Here is a 19,550-nt window from a genome sequence, read left to right on the forward strand (position 1 = left end):
AAAAGATAGAGATTGAAAGATGATTTTAATTTGGAATTAAATTCAAAATTAGTCATCACATTGATTACGATTTATTTGAATGACTAACATTAAAATTAAATCCAGCTAGAGTACTTGCATTAGGCTTCCAGAGTGTCTCCCTACACAGAAAGCTAATATGCTTGATTGCATATTCTCAGTAATACATTTGCTCCTGGAAACAACTAAACAGTCACTGTTAATTTATGTTAAGCACATAACATAATTCTGAAACCTATAATTACACAGATGCAAACACCACCTCCATTCCATAGCAAAGAACTCATCTCGCCCCATCTTCTTATTCACACTGCCGGGCTTCCAATTAACTTAAATGATGGCTTTAAATCCGTTTTAGATCGAGCTTTGGCCATAACAAAATCATCTATAATTTTCAGGCCTAGGTGCTTCATCAAGACCACCCGTAGTATCTCCTCAGGATTCGGGTTGATGTGTGTTCTCATGTTCAGTTTATCATGCGAATTAGTACGTGCCATGTATATATCAGCTTCCACACGGAATTCCCTTGAGCACAACGCCTTCTCAAGTTTAGCTACTTTATTCTCCAGTTCTTTCAGTCTTTCCTTCTGAGAGGCAGCATCTTGGTCTTGCAATGAGGCCGAGACAATATCAAAGATTGGACCACCCCCTACAAACAAATGCCAAGTTTGTTGATCACTATATTGCAAGAAATTTTACTACATATTGTAAAATGATACATTAAACCAATTGCACAGGGTAAAAAAGTCCTTTAACGAGTTGCCATAGTAAAAGGATACTGAAAAGATTTCATACTCAGACTATTTCACCTGTTAATATGTTCTGTTCTTGTTCTGTAGTCCGAATATTAGAAGCATTATGGAGATCTTTTTTTTGTTTGCTGAATATGTCAATAAATGAGCCAACTGGTCGAATGTAGTGTGGAACTGTTTATGGTCAGTGCTAACTTTGTAACAAAAAAAAATGTTGGGGTTTTCGAATAAGTCAATCAGATTAAACTCAATTTAAAAGCCTGATAGTTGTAACCAACTAAGTATTACCTACAAAAACTGACTGAACACAAGGTTCAAAACTGTATTACAGAAATAAATCAGGTCGACTAACAAGTAACAGCAAATTGGTGAAGAGGAATTGTAGCATGCATAAGCTTGACCAGCCAGAGACAGTGAGCTTTTTTAAATCAAAACTTGGTTTTAACAGAAAATAAACATTCATAATCAACATATTGTAGAAATTGCCAAGATTTTTTCTTCATATAAAAGATTGATATGAGATTTTGAGACAAGAACAAACACAAGTACAACCATCATCCACTTGATGACAAAACTCTAAATGACAAGGGCTGGAAACGTACATGATAGGGTTCCATATTTGAAAAGACGAATTAGGTCATTAAATCAAGAAAAGAGACTGCATCACACTGAATTGGTTATGGGAGGTTGAGATTATCAATTCGGAAGGACTCCATTGTATCTTTAATATTTGGAAGCAAATCACTAAAATGAGCAAATTTGATTACTAAAATTGAAAATTGTGAGGTGCACAACTAATTAAAACCTTGCTTTAATCCAAATTTAACCATGAACAATAAACATCACTAGTTCCTTAATGGCTCGATCTTGAAACTAAATCCTCAGTGGCATGTGTATTTTTATAAAACACACCCCAAAAAACATAAAATAAAGTGTTAAAACTATAATGTTTCATGATATATACAACAAAAACAAGAACTAAATCTGTGAACATCAGGTAACACCTAAACTATAGATAAGTTGCACATAGGTTGTAAATAGGGCCGTCTTATACTTTTTGGGGGCCCTATGCTATAAAAAAAATATGAAATTTTGATTGCTACATTTTTATCCACTTAAAATTTAAAATAATACAGCTAAATAGGTGAAAATTATCAAAAGGTATAAACAGCAAAAAAAATTGAAAAAAAACTAAGTCAGGGATTAAAATTATCAAAATAAAAACATTTATCAAAACACCAAATAAAAAAAATAAAAAATAAAAAATCGGAAAATTAGGGTATAATCGAAAAAAATAATAGTAAAAAAAGAGGAAAAAAAAAACAAAACTAAGCTAAAAAGTGAAGGGGAAAGGATTTGAACAATAACTTGATGGAAGGGAGACAGCCAACGGACAAAATGCACTACCAACTAAGCCAACTTGTTCGAACAATTTAATCTCCTTAACAAATATATATACACTATATGAAAATTCAAATTTTGGGGTCCCTAATAAAATGAGGCCCTGTGCTGTTGGGCTATTTGCACAGCCCAACCCTGGTTGTAAATTTGATTTAGTCAAAAACAAAAGGCTTATAATCCTAAAGTTCACACCAAGTTAAACATCAAAGCACCCTTCTGTAGCTCTTTATTAAGTACGAGGGGGCTTCCCAAGTTGAGAGGGTTTCGTGAATGAAAAAAGCCAATCGTCAATGAATGTTTCAATGAATGTCCTTGAGAGAACTCTTCATTTGGTTTTAGGAGTGTTCAGTCAACTCACGAGTGAGTAGACCAAAGTTTTGTCAAAAAATGAATACTTGTAGTTTTTATTTTTCAAACCAAAATAAAGAAAAAAAAACTAATTTTCATAAATCATAATAACCTTTCACAAATTGGGGTGCCCATGTTGTCGTAAATAAGGCTAGGGGCGGACACCCAATTCGCAATTAAAAATGCGAAAAATGACCACTCATCATATCCCATTAACTGCCTGAAGGATCATGCTTTTATTGTCAAAGAAGCTTCTGCTTATAAACACTTCACCAGCTAATACCTTCTTTCTTTAGTCAATGTGGGACTTTGCCAGCATTTTTTTTTTGCTTCACTTGTACACTTCACTTAGACACTTAACTTCATGTATTGTATCATTTTTCTTCCTTTTACTCCACAACAAAACAATCGGTGTCGTAGACAAGTCCTATAAAAGGGTCATCAAGCATTACTTCGCCATGTTATCTTCACTAATTGTACATTAAAAATTGCTACCAAATATCATACGAGTACTACATTGCAATGTTGAACAAATTATGATTGTTTTAATCACAATCACACAGCATATTTCGATTCATGTCCATAAGACGTGACTAAGTTTTACGCAGGCCACCACAAACCTACCACAATTCTCCTCCTTTATCCAGGCTTGAGTCCGGCGTCACCCGTGGTGAATGCCACAGGTGGAGTTTGTTTAACTCATACAGCATTCATACTAAATTACACAGAATAACATTGCAACCAAAAAAAAATGCAATTAAATAAGCACAAAATTTGACGATCACAAAACCTAATTAAAATTAAAATATCACAAAAAAAAAAAAAAAAAATTATTGATAAGTGAATTAATTAATTAATCAATCAGTGACATACCATAACTACGAGCAACGAAAAGAGCACCGGGTTTTGGACGAGAAATTTAAGGTTACGGCTTAAGAGTTGACGGATTTGATCATCGGAAATGTTGTCGTGAACGCGCTTGTGTTCTAACGGCGCCGTCAACCTGCCGGCTAACGTCGTAACCTTTTTGAACGGCTCCGGTGACCTTCGCCGTCACCGGCGTTAAGTTATCACGAATACGATGATCGGAATAGAATTCCGTTACCGTCTGCGTCACCTGAGTTGCACGTGGTTATTGGATTTTCAATGCGCCGGCGGCTTTGGTGATCAAGTTCTTCCACGCTGCCATTGATTCTCTCCCCTCCCTTCTAATGTGTAATGTGTTGTTGATCAAGTATCCAACACTTCCTATTAGCCATTATAGAGTAATTTTGATTGATATGTGAGAGGTTTCACCTAATAGGGTTCTATTCCTTACCAACAAAATAAAATGATTTATAAACGTAAATAATAAATAATAATAGTACCTTCGTTCGTAAGGAATAGAGTTAGAATAATAATAGATTTCATAGGGTATTGGATTCCATAGCTATGGGTAGAGTTAGAATCCCTTGGAAATGAAATTTCATTACTAAAAACATCAACCAAACAAAAAAAATAGATGGAATGGATTATAACTGCATTCCAATCCATTTCAAATGATCCAACCAAACGACCACTTAGATTAGATAGATTTTATAATACTTCGTGTTTCGGGGTTTTTTGATGTGTCCTGCGGGAGAGTTACAATTCCGAGAATGCCCTTCAACGCCTGTACCTGCAAAACCACGAAGTCCCGGTTGGTTGGAGCTCCGCCTCCGACGATCAAGTCAGTTACGTATAGGAGGAAAAGTGTGCGTAAATAGTGAAATTCCTTCTCACGTAATGAGAGAATTCCGCAATTAATATTGCTCAAGATTGGTGTATGTCTTTTTGAATGTATTGAATACCCCATTAATGGGGTCCTTCCACTATTTATAGTGGGGAGGCTTGGTTCCCCATTTAGGATTCATGGGACACGTGTTAGCAGGGGATTGGAGCCCTGCTGACCAATGGTTGGGTGCCACGTGTCGCTTGCCCATAGGGCCACATGTCTGGGGTATTTCTACCCCAAACACTTCGTATTAACTTTTTGTATGAAGGGTACTCGTAAGTTTTTATAACTAAAGATATTCAACGTTGCAAATGTACATTGAATTTGAAATGTGTAAATCCCTTATGGTCAATAATGATATAAGTATATAACAGAGGAATTACTACGTAATTCGTATAAATTTAGAAATTTAAAACATGTATTGCATCACATGCAATTATGCAAATAGATCAAGTCTATTACGGAGTATGGAGTACAAACGAAGTATATGTGCATAGAATAGAGATTAATGTTGAACAAGCCCTCCTTTTTTTCGTCGGCTTTGAAATCTATTCATCTCCTTCTTCTTCTTGTTATTGACCTTATTGTTCATCATACTCTAGTATTACTTTTTGCAGTTTGCATTCGTAGCAATTATCCTCACAAAATTACTCCACCTCCGCCTTGATTACAAGAGCATCTAAGTAAATGGTGTTAATGCGTAGAACAAGATGTTAAAATAAGAGGTAGATGTACCTAGCTTTTAATAATAATGGAGGTTTTACAAGTACTGTTATCTAATCAATTGAATACGCTTGAATAATACTGGGAACTTTTATAAATACTTCGTACTGAAACGCAAACTTACTTGTCAATATCATATCAGCACACCTATCGATTCTGTTTTGCTTGAATAACACTTTTTTGACTGCATTGCTGTGTAGATTATATCTGGAAAACAAAAACCTATTGCAGACCAACAATTGACAAAAGGCTTAAGCTACACCAGTATACCTCCGTCTGCAGAAGAAATACGTATACATATGCATGACGAAACAGCCACCTACTTTCAAAAAATCACCATGATTATATTACCAAGAAGACATATATATATATCCACAAAAATCAGATCGCATAAGCAATCATATTGGCCTAAAGAATGTTTTGTATACATTCACCCAAATGTACAATCACACTATGAAAGAATGAAAGAATCAATGTTTGCTGTATTAACTAGTGGCGTGTCTAGACATAAGCTGAGAATCACGTCTTTGTAACTCCTGACCAGATTGAGTTACTGACCCATCAAGCTTGTCATATTCTGCCTTTCGATGAGAGAAATGTCGCCGCAATGAGAGTTTTTGTAGCAAGACAGCTTCAGGAGACTGAATTAATCCTCCTTTCTGCTTTTCAGCTTGCTTGCTATGACGAGAAGAACCATTCCTTTCTAACAGCTGCTTCTGTTTCCCTCTTGTGATAATAGATTGGCCTTCTTTCCCATGTACTTTCTCATATTCAAGTTTCAATTCTTCTAAACGCTTCGAAATCTAGGCATCAAAAGTTGACGAAGTATAAATTAAACGGAGTACTGAATTAGAATAAGATACGAAAATTTTAGTCAAAGGAAACCTAGCTTGAGATGAAATGTAAGAGTGCAAAAGTTACCTTCTAAAGCATTATAAATTAGGGAGGAAAACGTACAAAAACCACATTAAATTCATTGCAAAAATAATCTAGGACCCTGCTAATTAGCCTATCTTTCTTTAGGATATCATTTTTTACATTAACTTATTTTGGTGTTTAATTGCAGATCATTCCAAATAGAACTTTTGAGGTAGGGAAGTGAGAGAGGTTCCACAAGTACATCCTGTAGTATATTAGGGAAGTGTGTGAGGTTCCACAGGTACATCCTGTAGAATATGTAAAATAAATATTTTTTTAAAAGTTTTGGGTTAACAGCAAAAAGAAGATTTTTGCTAAGTTACAACTTCGATTATAACACTTCACAACAACCCAGTCTCAAAGATCGACAATACCATCCATTGCCAGGTGATTTTCTTCCAAAATTACCTTCCTATTAGTCAGAAAACCCCAAAGCAGCCCTATAATTCTTTAATTCTTGATCATATAAGATGTCCATGAAAAACAGCCATCTAACACTTAAACCCATCATGATATCTAAAATATTTTACCACATAAGAGAAACTGAGTTTTTTAATAAAGATGGAAGTGCTAACCTTGATTGAATAGGCCAAGGGCAACAATGTATCAGGGTCCATGACTTCTTCAGGAAAATTTTTCAACGCATGTATGAGTGACTCAAAAGGTAACTTCGTCTGATAATCAAATAAAACACTTTGATCATCAGCAGCCAAGTACAAGTAAAATCAGAGTTTAAACAAAAAGCAACAGAGAAATAGACAACCCCCCATGGGAAATCAGACTCTACATATAATTGATCCAAGAATAACACGAACACACATGTAACACCCACACATACAAGTCCTCCACAACCTTTCTTATTATTAACCGTTCAAGTAAGGCCACCACATTCGAGCACATATTGTTCCATGATGGCATGATGAGTACAGTATAAATAAAATTCTTCGTCATGATCATCCCCAATAAAAGCTAAACATAAAAGCAGAAAATTGTACAAACGCTCACCAAGTCATCTTGACAACTCTTCAAGAGGGCCAAACCAACTCTGAAGACAACTTTTACACCCTGTCCATGAAGGGGGAAAAAATATGAACACAATTCCAGAAATACCTAAACAATAGGGGATTTTAAAAAAAAAAAAATGTTTTTTTTTTTAATTACAAATATTAAAGTTTTTTAATTACAAATATTAAAGTAATTTACTAACCTCATAAAGAAAGACATCCCAAATTCGTAGGGCCAAGTGAAAGGGAAAAGAATAAGAGAACACAGTGATGAACCATTGACTTGCATACATGCTGGGGTTTATCAACTCTTGAGAAAAATGATCTCCAAGCTTGGGCAAGTATTCCTTCACCAAAAGATCAAACTGAAAAAGGTATTGTTGTACCAAAGGCAATCCTGACTGTACACGGTAAAAGAGTCATATATCTATATCCAGAAGTATTAATGGAGGGGAAATTCAGGTAATGACTTCCAAGAGTTAGAAAAGGCCACAATTTTATAAGAGAAAATTAACAGGATAAGACTTTCCATACAATAAATGAATCAGACATCTTTATAACATGAAGAAGATTGCAACAAAGGACACACCCATAGACCATAGGTTACATTATGTTAAAAGCCCAAGAGTTAAAGACAAACACAAAAACACCACTGAAGCAGCCATCCCATGACCCATTGGGGGCACCAACTTAAACATCTTACCCAGATACTGCCATACTGCCAGTCATGCCATGCCATACTGATTTTTTGGCATATGTGCTACCTGTAATAGGTCCTACAAACATCGTTGAGTTCATCATCATGGATTCCACTGCCACACTCTGGGTCAGTGACTTATACTGTAATCTTTCTAGCCAGACCACAAGGTAGGTTCAACTTGGTCCTTTTTGGTTTACTTTTTCAGAACAGCCACGCAAGAATCTACCAGGATTATGACAACCATCCTGGTACAACACTACACCAAAGCCGCAAACAAGGGGATAGGCTATTATGTTAGGACAACCCTAGAACTCAAGAACTTACTAAAGAAATATAAAGAAAAGCATCAAGGACAGAATCAGTATTTCAGTGAACTTGATGGTTCTAACAGCTAATCTCCCAAGTTTAACCAACAGATCAAAAATAGGTCCCTGCTTTTCAATTTAAGGCTTAAAACACAACACCTTTAGCACAGCAATATCCCAGACACAGTAAGCATTCGAAACCTTTTGGACAGCTCCCTTGGTCAATTACTACCTCTTTAATTTTCAACAACCATCAGCCCATTACCATAATATTAGCTGCAACATACAACTACAAGCACAAAAGTGAATAGCCAGTGGTACGGTGGCACCTAACAATGGACATTATTTTCTGCATAAACCTCATTCTCTTAAATTTAACCTAAATACCTAGGACCGGAAGGTCCAGAACTTATTATACTAAAACAGGCAGGGTCCATTGACCACAATTCTATTCAGTATCCACAAAACATGCTCATGTTGTAGCAGTTGTAGTTATGTTATAATCATGGATCAGCGTTTCTTCATAACTTTCTGAATAGTCCTCCACAACCCAGCACCTCTCAGTCTCTCACTCTCTCAGGGCTCTCACCGGCCAAGAGCAGTATTATTACCATGTACATGACATACATCACAAAGTCCTAACATCCTCTAGATTTCCAAACTCAATCTGTCAGTATGCAGACCCCTCCAGCAGAGTTTCCCAAAGTTACTTACAACAGATACAAGCTAACAATAACTCTAGCCATAACTTTGCATGTGGACATTAGTTCAAAACACATGTTGGGAACATTGATAGTACAGCAAAAGTGATTTAGAATAACAATTGAATGGGACTATATAAAGTTGAAACCTTTTTTTTTTAAAAGCTAATAATACATTACTCATGCATAAAATCATATATTACCAGATATAACCCTTCCATCGGGGCATGAACAGCTCCTTTAAGCAATGCAACCAGCAACCAAAATGCATCTTCCTCGCTCATATAAAGAAGCAGTAGACCAGCTATGAACCCCATACCCTGCATTCCAGAAAACAGATTCATCAAGAAATTCATAGGTGACAAGTTGTCTTCACCTGAAAAGATGTTACAGGATATAGCAAACCTGAACATATCCAACATCTCTGTCATATACAGAATATGCTTTTAGAACGTTGTAGAGTGATCTCTGACCAGGACCATGCCTTTGCTGGAAGAAGACATGAGATGGGAAAGTACGTGATATATCTCGAATAATGTCCAGCTCTGACGCTGAAGTCTCATATATAACCAGTTGCTGCACCAAATATTAGTAAATGAAATTAATACATGTAACCTAATATGGAAAATAAACAAGATGGAAGTGAAAAGAGCAATGACATCCAGATACACTTAACAAATACTCAAAACCAACACTACATGTTGAGCTATGAGGCACCAATTGGTTATAAAGTCACTTAATATACACACAACAAGACAATAGAAATCCATTGATATTTGAGTTAAAACAGCAACATGCTTAAGTTTAAGACTTAAAGAGGCATGAAAATTGACAAATGACACATAATATAGATAAATAGATGATCATCATGATCTGTTAATGTCAAATAAAAATGATCTGCTAATCATCATGATACACATGCAACTGAATCTTGTAAGGGCACACCCCACCCTACTTCAAAAAAAAAAAGGGAAATAGAAAGACCCAGTATTTTTAGATCTAGCTTACTAAGCATATCAAGAGTCCTAAAACATTGACTCACATATCATCAAATGGGATCGGTGTAAACCTTGTTCACTACAGCTAACGAGATAAGCCAGAAATAACGCACTATAAAGCTTGTCAGACATTTTTCATTAAAAAAAAAAAATTAATAATAATAATAAAAAGATCAAATTCCACTCAACCTTGGCTAACAAACAAGTAATACAATACCTATGGTGTGGCACTTGAGGCTAAAATTAGCAGCACTTAGTCACATTTGAAACTGCAGAGTAATGCAGACTACTTCAACTTGGGTAGGAGACAACAATTAACAGACTACAATAGGTTTCTTGATTTAATAGAAGACTATTTGACAAACCAAATATTAAATAACTACTGATAGAAAAACAGGTAGATACAAAAGATACCAAGACATTGCTTAACAGCTGCGGAACCAATCACAGGAACTGTCCCAAGGAGCATTGAGATTGCTATACACATGAGATCACAAGCTCAAAAACTATCTTGAAAAGAGAAATTCATTCCTAGCATTCCATGTGACGCAGAAAGATTGTTTTAGTTGTATAGGGTCCAATTGGATATTGGCAAGTTTATTTCTCTCCTTTATAAGATAAGATGAAGGTGCTAAATTATACACATGAGACTTCCAGAAAAGTTAGCAATAATGCGTAAAGTCCAAACCCAATACCTCCAAATAAGCTCCTACCCTTGGTTCTATAAGGGGGTTCAATGTAAACAACCTTACCTCTGCAACAAAGAGGTTTCAAATTGACCATTACTTCAATACCCAACAAATTAACAATTGTCTATTACTTCAAAATAAGAAACACATGCAGTTGAATCAATCATATATAGTTCACTATAGCCCAAAAGCCAAAAGATAATGCATCATTAACTCCCAAGGAAAAGGATAGAACCTGACCTCTAGGGTTTTAAAATTAAAAAAATGGGAGGATGATTACCTCATAGACCCCAGGATTCATGAGCAAGAGATCACGACTTCCAGAGATTAATTGCCAAACTAGGCCCCTCAAACAATCAGGAATACCTTTTCTTACACGTCTTTTAACGACAAGAGGTTTCCTCCTTACAAAATGCTTCCAATCACTCCCACCAACCCCAATCATCTTTCTCCATTTTCGAACTCTTCTTTCCTCCCTGTGAAAGGTATCCATCTCATGTGTGTAATTAATAAATAACATGGGAAACAAAAGATAGAGAGATAAATGAAAAGGAGGGAGTATGTAATTTTGAAGACTCAGCTATGTTGTCTATGTATACTGAGCAAAAGACAGTTTTTCATGCATCAACAAATGCAACAATGTATAAGTTGTGAATAGCAAAAACATGGAAGGAAAAACCAACAAACAACTATAATCCCTCAGATAACCCACCCACCAGAGAGAGGAGAGAGAGACATAGGTTGATTGTAGTGGCACAGTAATGTAAGAGGATATAAGTCCATGCTATGGTTTGTATCCAGAATTTAATTAATCAGACATTAAAGTCAGAGAAGAGTAGTATCACTGACACACTGTTCCATTAAGCATTATCAAAGCGATGAAAGGATATAATTAGGTCAAAGTGTGATCTGTTATTAAAGTTTACAAAGGCAATCCAGTTGGTTGAGATAGAAACAACAGTTTCATACTAAAGCTTATGCTATCCTTAAGGATTATAAGGGAAAAATAAGTAGACACTTGCAATTGATAGAAAACTGTCAAATGAACATCATCTTACATAAAACATTAAGTCATGTGCCATCAAATTATGCATTCAAATTTTCCCAAAAGCCAAAAATGACGAACCCTACAAAGAATTGCACATGATGTAGTGATCATGCTAGGACAACTTAAATTCCACAATAATTACCTCTCTGATCCAGAAGTCGACTTGCTCCTCTTTAATTGATCAGGAGAACTGCTACTTTCTGGCTTTATAAACCCAAATCTGTCCACTAGTTTAGGTGATGATGGTCCAGAATCATCTTCATCTATTTTCTTCTTCTCCATCATACTATCTAACACACGATTTAAGTCCCCAATATTCCCCTACCACTCTTCTTAGCATGTTGCAACTTGCCCCAATTGAACAGCACCAAGTTTCTGGGAATTCAATGCAAAAGTAAAAGAACAAAATTTAGAAATGGGATTGCATATGTTTTCAATAATAATCACAGGACATTGTTCTGCTTAGCCCTACGCGAAGCAAAGTAACATCAATCGACGCGTGATTTTGTCATGATCGTGCTCATCCAGCCAACATTGTCATACATAGCATATAATCATCTATGCATGCTGTAGTTTTTCAACACCCAATTAAGTTTACAGCTTAACAGACCAACACAGCATATCAAACAAACTAAAACAAGCGAGATTGTACAAATTTGAACCCAGAAACTGAAAGATCACGCGAAAAATGCCCACAAATCACAGAAAAAGACAATTTACATAAGAAAATTCAAAATCTGAGAAAAACCCATTAAACCCCACGATTTTTCTTCAATCAGAGTCAACTGGGTTTTGTTAAAAGATCAATAACATGATTTCAAAATAAAAATAAAAAATCACAAGTTAAAACGAAAGGAAAGAACGATACCATGAGAGTAGAAAAACCCAGAAGCGGCTTCTTCTGTAAACAACGGTGATCTAGAAGTAGAAAATTAACTAAACTTTTAGAATTTTGGGGGCAAAAATCTAGGAAATTGTATAATTTTCTACCAAAATCTTGTTGTTGTGCTGGAAAATCTGGGTGATTTATTTGATGAAGACCAAAAATGGATAGACCAACCAGAAATTATGAACATTTGACTCTGGGACCTGGGAACTGATTGGGGGGAATTTTGTGTAATTCCTTTCTTTATTTTATTTTCTCTTTTTTTTTTTTTTTTTTTTTTTTTTGTAACTTATATTTTGATTATTTTCCACTTTTAGGAATTTTTGACAATAACAATATTGCATGTTAGCCACAATTGAGTGGAAAAGAATGTTCTCTAACCTTTGTTTTAAAAGGGGTGTTGTTAAACGTCATTCGCATTTTACTAGGTGACGTTCACATTTTTTACATGAATTTCCTAAATTGCCCTCCGTATATAAATACTCGATAAAGTAAGTTAAGGCTTTACGAGACGTTTCCCATATCACAAAATCACTCTTTGACACTTTCTCTCTCTAAAACCTTCCAAAAAATCTGAAAATATGAAGAAAAAAAATCAGAATTTTTTTTTAAAAAAAAAAAACCAAGAAGGCTACTCAAACACAAGCAAATCTTGCAATCAAACGTTGAATCCGACAATGGCAGACCGACGGAGAATTAGGCTGACGTTTGGTGGTCGTGGTTGCGGCGTTAGTGGCGGCGAGCCGGTGAGTTTTTTTTTTGTTTTAAATTTTTGAATTTTGAAAAAAAAAATCTGGAAACTGGACTTCCGCCCGGAAATTCCAGAAGTCCAGGGGAACTTCCGGAAATTTCAGGCGGAAGTGGGGTTTCCGCCTGAAATTTCCGAAAGTTCCCCTGAACTTTCGGATTTTCTGGGCGGAAGTCCAGTTTCCAGGTTTTTTTTTTCTGTTATTCCCCTTTTTTCTGTTTTTCCCTTTTTTTTTGGTTTTTGTGTTTTTCTGTTGTTCCACGTTTTTTTTTCTTCTGTTTTTCCTTTGTTTTTTAATTTATGTTCTTCTTATTTTTTTTTTGTCCTCGATTTTGTTGATTTGGTGCATGTTTTAATTTGAAAATATTTGTGTCCTTCATTTTATTTTATTTTTGAAGTAATTTGTGTCCTTCATTTGTGGCTTTAAAATAATTTTTTTCTTGATTTAGTTTTGCAATAGTTATTTATATGTAATTTTTGTTGATTTAGTTTTACAATAATTATAGTTTAGCAATAATTCTTGATTTTATTTTAATAAGTTTGTTGTTGCTATGTATTGTTATTGTTATGTAAATTTGGTTTGGTTTGTATTGGTTTTTGCTGCTGTTGTTGTTATGTATTATGGTTGTTTACTTAAATTGTTGTTATTGTTATTGTAATTGTTTTTTTTATTGGGTTGTCGTTGTTGAGTTTAAATTTTGGCAGTTTTGTGGTTAATTATAGTTTTGATTTGGTCTGTTATTGTGTTAAAATTATTTGTAGTGTGTTAGTGTGTTGTTATTGTTAGTAGTGTATTAGTATTGTAAGAATAATATTATTGTTATTATTTGTAATGTTGTTATTATTGTTTATTTGATTTGATTTATTATAGTTTTGATTTGATTTTTTTTACTATGAATTATTATTGAAATATGATTCTGTACTTATTTTTTTAATGCAGATTGAGGGTTCTGGTCCTCGTCATGCAAGATCAAGACGTTTGAATACGTCTGTTAGGAGGGAGTTAGGTTGTGCAGGACCTTCACATGCACCGTTTCAGCATGAGCAGCAGTATGGGACTGCTGGTGCTTGGTCGGGGGAGCACCAGTCACAGGGGAGCGCCCCCATGTATTCGTCTACTGGAGTACCTTCATCAGATGAGGATGAGGATGAAGATTGAGGAAGTCAATCTGCTGGAGATGCACAGTACGACCCTCAGGATTACCGTACTGTGTATAGGGGTGACCATGGGAGATATGTTAGCAGTAGTGAACCAGGTCAAGCTTCTACCAGCTCGTTAGAGTCATGGGTGGTGCAGGAGCCGATGCCAGGTAGGCCTAAGGATGGTACCGTTATTCCGAGTTTTGGGGGTCACGTGTCTGCCTAAATATGGGGTGGGCAGGAGCGAAACGTGTTGCGGTGTTTGAGCAGGACACAGTTGTGTTCTGAATTGGGTAACTGGCGCGCTCGTCTTCCGCCGGAGCACCTGGAACCGATTGATGGCACTAGTCTATCTCATTTACCCGGTATCATGTTCCGGCGATTTGACTGGCCCTTAATTTCTGCTTTTGTTGAGAGATGGCAGCCAGACACGAACACGTTTCACATGCCTTTTGGGGAGATCACGATCATGCTGCATGATGTGTATCATATTCTAGGGCTTCGTGTCGACGGTTCCATGGTTTCCACTACTCCTAGCACGGACGTTTTACGGGACGCGTGCTCGGTTACCTTGGATATGACTGAGGAAGAGCTGAATGAGAAGTGCGGTACCAAAATCGTATGGCAGGGTAATGGGGTCCTGACTGAGAGGATAGTGGAGTCGACCTTGGAGGCGCAGAGGCCCTTCAGTTTCCATTACAGGGCGTACCTGTGGTTAGTACTCGGCGGTTGTTTGTTTTTGGACAAGAGTGGAAACCGTACTCATCCTTCCTTCCTCAACGAGCTGTTTGTTGAGGATGTTCAGATTAGTGAGTACTCCTGGGGTTCTGCTGTGCTAGCATACATGTACCGGCAATTGGGTACAACATCACGAAGAGATGCTGATTCTATCGCTGGCTGCCTTACGCTTCTGCAGGCGTGGATCTACGAGTACTTTCCGTGTTTCCGGCCTCAGCAGGGGACCTTGACCAGAGAGCTTGCTATTCCTCGTGCGTCCGCCTGGGATGTTGGATCGGGGTGCCCTAACAAGAGCATGGAGCGCCTTCTCGCTTTTCGGGCTAGGTTGGATCATTTGACTGACAATGAAGTTAACTGGCTACCGTACGGAGTTGATCCAGCACGACGCGTGCCTGCTACTCTTTTCATTGGCTGCATCTAGTATCGTAGCATCATTGAGCCATACATGCCTGATCGAGTGGTTCGGCAACTTGGATACGTCCAGGGCCTTCCACCAGCCATTATGAGAAGGCTAAGAGACCGACGAACTTGAAGATGTATCGGGTTGACTTTCCGCCAGAGATGACATCTGTGATGTGGACTCGGTTTGTCCCTGGTATGTCTTTTAGTGTCGTGGTAGGTGCCCTCAGCAGACTTGGTGGTGGTGCTCCTACAGTCGGTCCTGGTTACATGCAGTGGTTGTACCGATTTTCTCATCCACGTGTTTCTCCAGTTGCGTCATCACATGAGAGTCACACACTGCCAGAGAGAACTAACACGGATTACGTCAGTAGTTGCATTTTTTGGTATAATTTAATAAGTTGCTATTTTAATATGTTGTTTTTAATATGTTGTTTTTTTAATATGTTGTTTTTAATATGTTGTTTTTTTTAAAAAAAAAAAAAAACTTGTGATTTATTTAATATGTTGTTTTTTTAATTGAAGTGGATGGGTCGGTCTATGGAGGTCATCAACAGGACTTGGGTCGTGGTGCTCGGTCCACCAACCTGCAACCGGGGGAAGTGGCGAATCAGGTGCAAGTTCAATACAAATAAAATGTGAGGCCCCAACTGTAGCGATGACAAACTCTCGCTCCGGTGCTGTGACCCCCCTTCTTGCCCGCAACGGCAATATCGTGAGGCATGGGTAGTAGCAAGTTGGTGTTTGGCCTACACCAAGAATAATAACCGCTGCGTTGAACCAAGTCGCAATAGGAAATAAATCTTGTATTGCAACCATCCAATGACGGGAATCAACCGCCCCACCGTCCCATCGAATACGCTGCACATTGATCTCAAGTCTTCCAAGCCCATAAATCCTCTCATATAGGGCTCGATAACCGAGGACCTCATTCGCTATTGTCTCTCGAGCGTCATACCATCGGCCTTGATCACCGAAGAAGAACTCGGCCACACAACGAAACCCACAGTTCCCATCGCCAATGACATCCTTCCATCTTGTGATGTAAGGCAACATCGGCCTTGGAAGCATGTGTCGATAACGGCTTTGGCTAATGTCGTTTACATCTCCTACACAAATGTAGGTTTCAGTTAATAGTTTAGTGAACGCTGATTTATGTAAAAAACACAACACTCAATCGTACCTGTTTGTCGTGCGCCGCGTTCAGTGTGTTGGCGGTTTACATGTTCAAAATAAGAACGATCACGTCTTGTATCATTGTTTCTTGGTCGACCACGAACCCGGTGGTTTACAGCAGACTCTCTGAGATCGGAATGATCCGGATGCAGCTCCTCTTCAATGATGCGAGACACGTTTCGAAGAACAGCAGGATCACTATCAAACACCTCCTCCATCAGAGAACGAAAATGTGCGGCATCCTCGGTCGAGTCATTGCCAGGCACCGTCCCACCATCTCCAGAACCAATAACCAAGGTCCTCCAAAACGGGTGAATTTGCCTTATGTACAATCATGTCTCAGCAGCTAGTGAATCATGTATCTGGCATGCACAGGGCAACCCGTGGGTCACACGCATTGCACATCCACATCGTTCGTGCACTTGATAACTCAGCTCCCTCATCCTCCTTGTCTCCTCATCGAGAACCTTCAAACAATGCTGAGACACCTTCCCGTTTATACGTGACAGTGGCAACTGTCGGTACTTTTTACCTATCTTCGACCTAGAAGCCTCCAAACCATTACGAATTGCGATGATTTGATTACCAATGTGGCTATGAACTCGAGCCCATACGGTATCCAAAAAACCTGCACATTATAAAGAAAAACCGTTATGATTTGTAACTGAAATTCCTAAATAAAAGTACATACATGAAGTACAATAAGCAAACACCAAACTTGTCGAGGAATCAAACCACATCTTCACGGCCGAATGTTGGCTCTCAACTCTGCATGTGCTGGTGTTGCCATAATGTAGAACTTGGTTTGTCCAAAATGTCACGAACTTCGTTTTATGACAAAGCCACGTGTTCTCTACATATTGTATCACTGCTGGATAACTTGCCCACCTATCTTTCATGTTTTCTACAGCGGCCTCATAATCTTCCTCGGTTGCAGCGTACATGATACGTTTCCATTTTCCGTTTTTGAAAGACGCACCGGTCTTCTTGTTTTTGAACATAGCAGTGACCCGAGCCTCCACATCTTTGTTAATGTGCCATCGACAAAGTAAGTGCGAGGTTCCTGGAAACACTTCCCTCAATGCAGCACATAGCCCAAGCTCACGGTCTGTCAAGAAAACCGACGACTCCTTATCATACCCAATCACATCTCTCAACCTCTGCAAAACCCATCGATAGCTTGTCGTGCTCTCGTTGCGCATGAACACGTAAGCGACGAGAAAATTCTGATTTGTCGGTGTCACGCTAACTATATCAAAGAACGGCATCCCGTATCGGTTAGTCTTGTAAGTGGAATCCATACCGATCACATACGGGTACGTCCGTAGGATGTCTACCATGACTGGATGCGCCATAAAGGCGTGCTGTAAAACGCCTTCATCATCGGACATGACCCAGTAAACATACTGACTCTGTCTCGCCAGATGTAGAAATTGTTGAACAACTCCTCTCCAATCAGACATCTCCTCTCTGAAGTCATTCCGGCAGTTGTAGATGTGTCTGATGTTTGGATGATCATCAGGAAATTGCTCCGCAATAGTCGCCATGATGTTACGTGGTGCAACCTTAGACTTCGTCATGTCACGCACAACCTGCTTCGCGTTCGGGCTCAACCCACTAATTTTACGATGACCCTCTGGATACACAATCATTGGATGGTTGTGGGTCCCAGTTACATCATCTTTCGCCCGGATAAACCAAGTATTGGTGACGAACTCGTAACATATCTTGATGTAGAAAGGACAACCAATGCCCTTGGTTTTGGTGTCCTTCCGAATTGCGTTCTCAAGATCTCTCGGCTTACTCGTGCGTCCCCGGTCACATCTTAAATATCGAACTGGTCGACCATCCCTCTGTTTGTTGAAAGACGATTTCACCAAAATAAATCCCAGATTTATTGCAACAGCATCCGCCCATGTAACTGCATCGTCAAACGTTAGAAAAACCGTGTCTGTCACAAAATGTGCACTGTAATTCACAACGTCACCGTCGTCTTCAACCTCCGAATCCTATCAAAATAACAACACAAACAAATAAAACACGCAAGGATTAGTATTTTAAATTTAACAATAATAATAACAATAATAATATAAATAATCATAATAATAATAAAAATAACAATAATAACAACAATAATATTAATAGTATTAATAGTAATAATAATAATAATAATAATAATAACAATAACAATAATAATACTAATGATAATAATAATAATAATAACAATAATAATACTAATGATAATAATAATAACAATAACAATAATAATACTAATAATAATAACAACAATAACTACGTAACATTAACAAATGATAACAAATATAATAATAATAACAACAATAGTAATAATAATAGTAGTAATAATATTAATAATAATCATAATCATAACAGAAATTTACAAAATTAACAAAACTAATATTAATAACCATAATAATAATAATAATAATAACAATAACAATTACGTAAAAAAAAAAAAAAATTACATCCGCTTTTTTTTTTCCGGAAATCTGGGGGAGATCCGCCCAAAATTTCCGGATGTCCCTAATTACATCCGGAAATTTCATCCGGATGTGTACATCCGCCTGAAATTTCCGGATGTAATTGGGGACATCCGGAAATTTTGGGCGGATCTCCCCCAGATTTCCGGAAAAAAAGCGGATGTCCTTTTTACAAAAAAAAAAAAAATCCGAAATACTTACAGATTCTTCCGTCGAACCCTCCGGCGTGTGACCGTTGTCGTCGGCCATCGTAAAACACCACTCCGTACACTTTCCTTTTCTGGCCGGGATTTTTAAATTCCTCGGGATTAGCGTACAATGGTGGAACCGAGATTTTTTAATGCTCGGGATTTTTTTAACACAAGTGGTGGGCTCTGTAATGTTTTTAATGTTGTCGGTAACTAAATTTACCCATGGTGGACCCTTAAATAGATAAAATGCCCACAAGGGCAAAAATGCCATTTTAATTAAAAATGTGAACGTCACCCAGTAATTTGCGAACGACGAATAGCGATTCAGTTTAAAAGGGTTTATGGTCGCGGCGTCCTCAAATCTCCAGCTAACGCCCATATTTATAATCTGAAATTACGTTTTTACCCTTGTTATT

At 37.5% G+C, this 19,550-nt stretch overlaps 4 protein-coding genes across 4 annotated transcripts; 1 reads left to right on the forward strand and 3 right to left on the reverse strand.

Annotated features, from left to right (window-relative positions):
- Window positions 1–5,318: 5,318 nt before the first annotated feature.
- Window positions 5,319–12,949, reverse strand: LOC110715284 (EVI5-like protein). Its single transcript, XM_021893848.1, has 9 exons — window positions 12,227–12,949; window positions 11,501–11,733; window positions 10,591–10,786; window positions 9,029–9,199; window positions 8,827–8,943; window positions 7,121–7,318; window positions 6,919–6,978; window positions 6,489–6,587; window positions 5,319–5,798 (listed from the first exon to the last, which is right to left on the reverse strand). Exons 2-9 carry the CDS (start codon window positions 11,641–11,643, stop codon window positions 5,481–5,483), a joined length of 1,302 nt encoding a protein of 433 aa, XP_021749540.1. The 5' UTR covers window positions 11,644–11,733; window positions 12,227–12,949; the 3' UTR covers window positions 5,319–5,480.
- Window positions 12,950–14,276: 1,327 nt separating this feature from the next.
- Window positions 14,277–15,291, forward strand: LOC110715272 (protein MAIN-LIKE 1-like). The gene is made up of 2 exons (XM_021893836.1): window positions 14,277–14,302; window positions 14,403–15,291. Exons 1-2 carry the CDS (start codon window positions 14,277–14,279, stop codon window positions 15,289–15,291), a joined length of 915 nt encoding a protein of 304 aa, XP_021749528.1.
- Window positions 15,292–15,748: 457 nt separating this feature from the next.
- Window positions 15,749–16,752, reverse strand: LOC110715302. Its single transcript, XM_021893871.1, has 2 exons — window positions 16,453–16,752; window positions 15,749–16,378 (listed from the first exon to the last, which is right to left on the reverse strand). The coding sequence occupies exons 1-2, from the start codon at window positions 16,661–16,663 to the stop codon at window positions 15,765–15,767; spliced, it is 825 nt and encodes a 274-aa protein (XP_021749563.1). The 5' UTR covers window positions 16,664–16,752; the 3' UTR covers window positions 15,749–15,764.
- A 25-nt stretch (window positions 16,753–16,777) lies between these two features.
- LOC110715273 (protein FAR1-RELATED SEQUENCE 5-like) lies at window positions 16,778–19,513 on the reverse strand. Its single transcript, XM_021893837.1, has 3 exons — window positions 19,355–19,513; window positions 17,137–18,454; window positions 16,778–17,073 (listed from the first exon to the last, which is right to left on the reverse strand). The coding sequence occupies exons 1-3, from the start codon at window positions 19,511–19,513 to the stop codon at window positions 16,778–16,780; spliced, it is 1,773 nt and encodes a 590-aa protein (XP_021749529.1).
- Window positions 19,514–19,550: the final 37 nt, after the last annotated feature.

The sequence above is a fragment of the Chenopodium quinoa genome, unplaced genomic scaffold (assembly GCF_001683475.1).
Source record: "Chenopodium quinoa cultivar QQ74 unplaced genomic scaffold, ASM168347v1, whole genome shotgun sequence".
Taxonomy (NCBI): domain Eukaryota; kingdom Viridiplantae; phylum Streptophyta; class Magnoliopsida; order Caryophyllales; family Amaranthaceae; genus Chenopodium; species Chenopodium quinoa.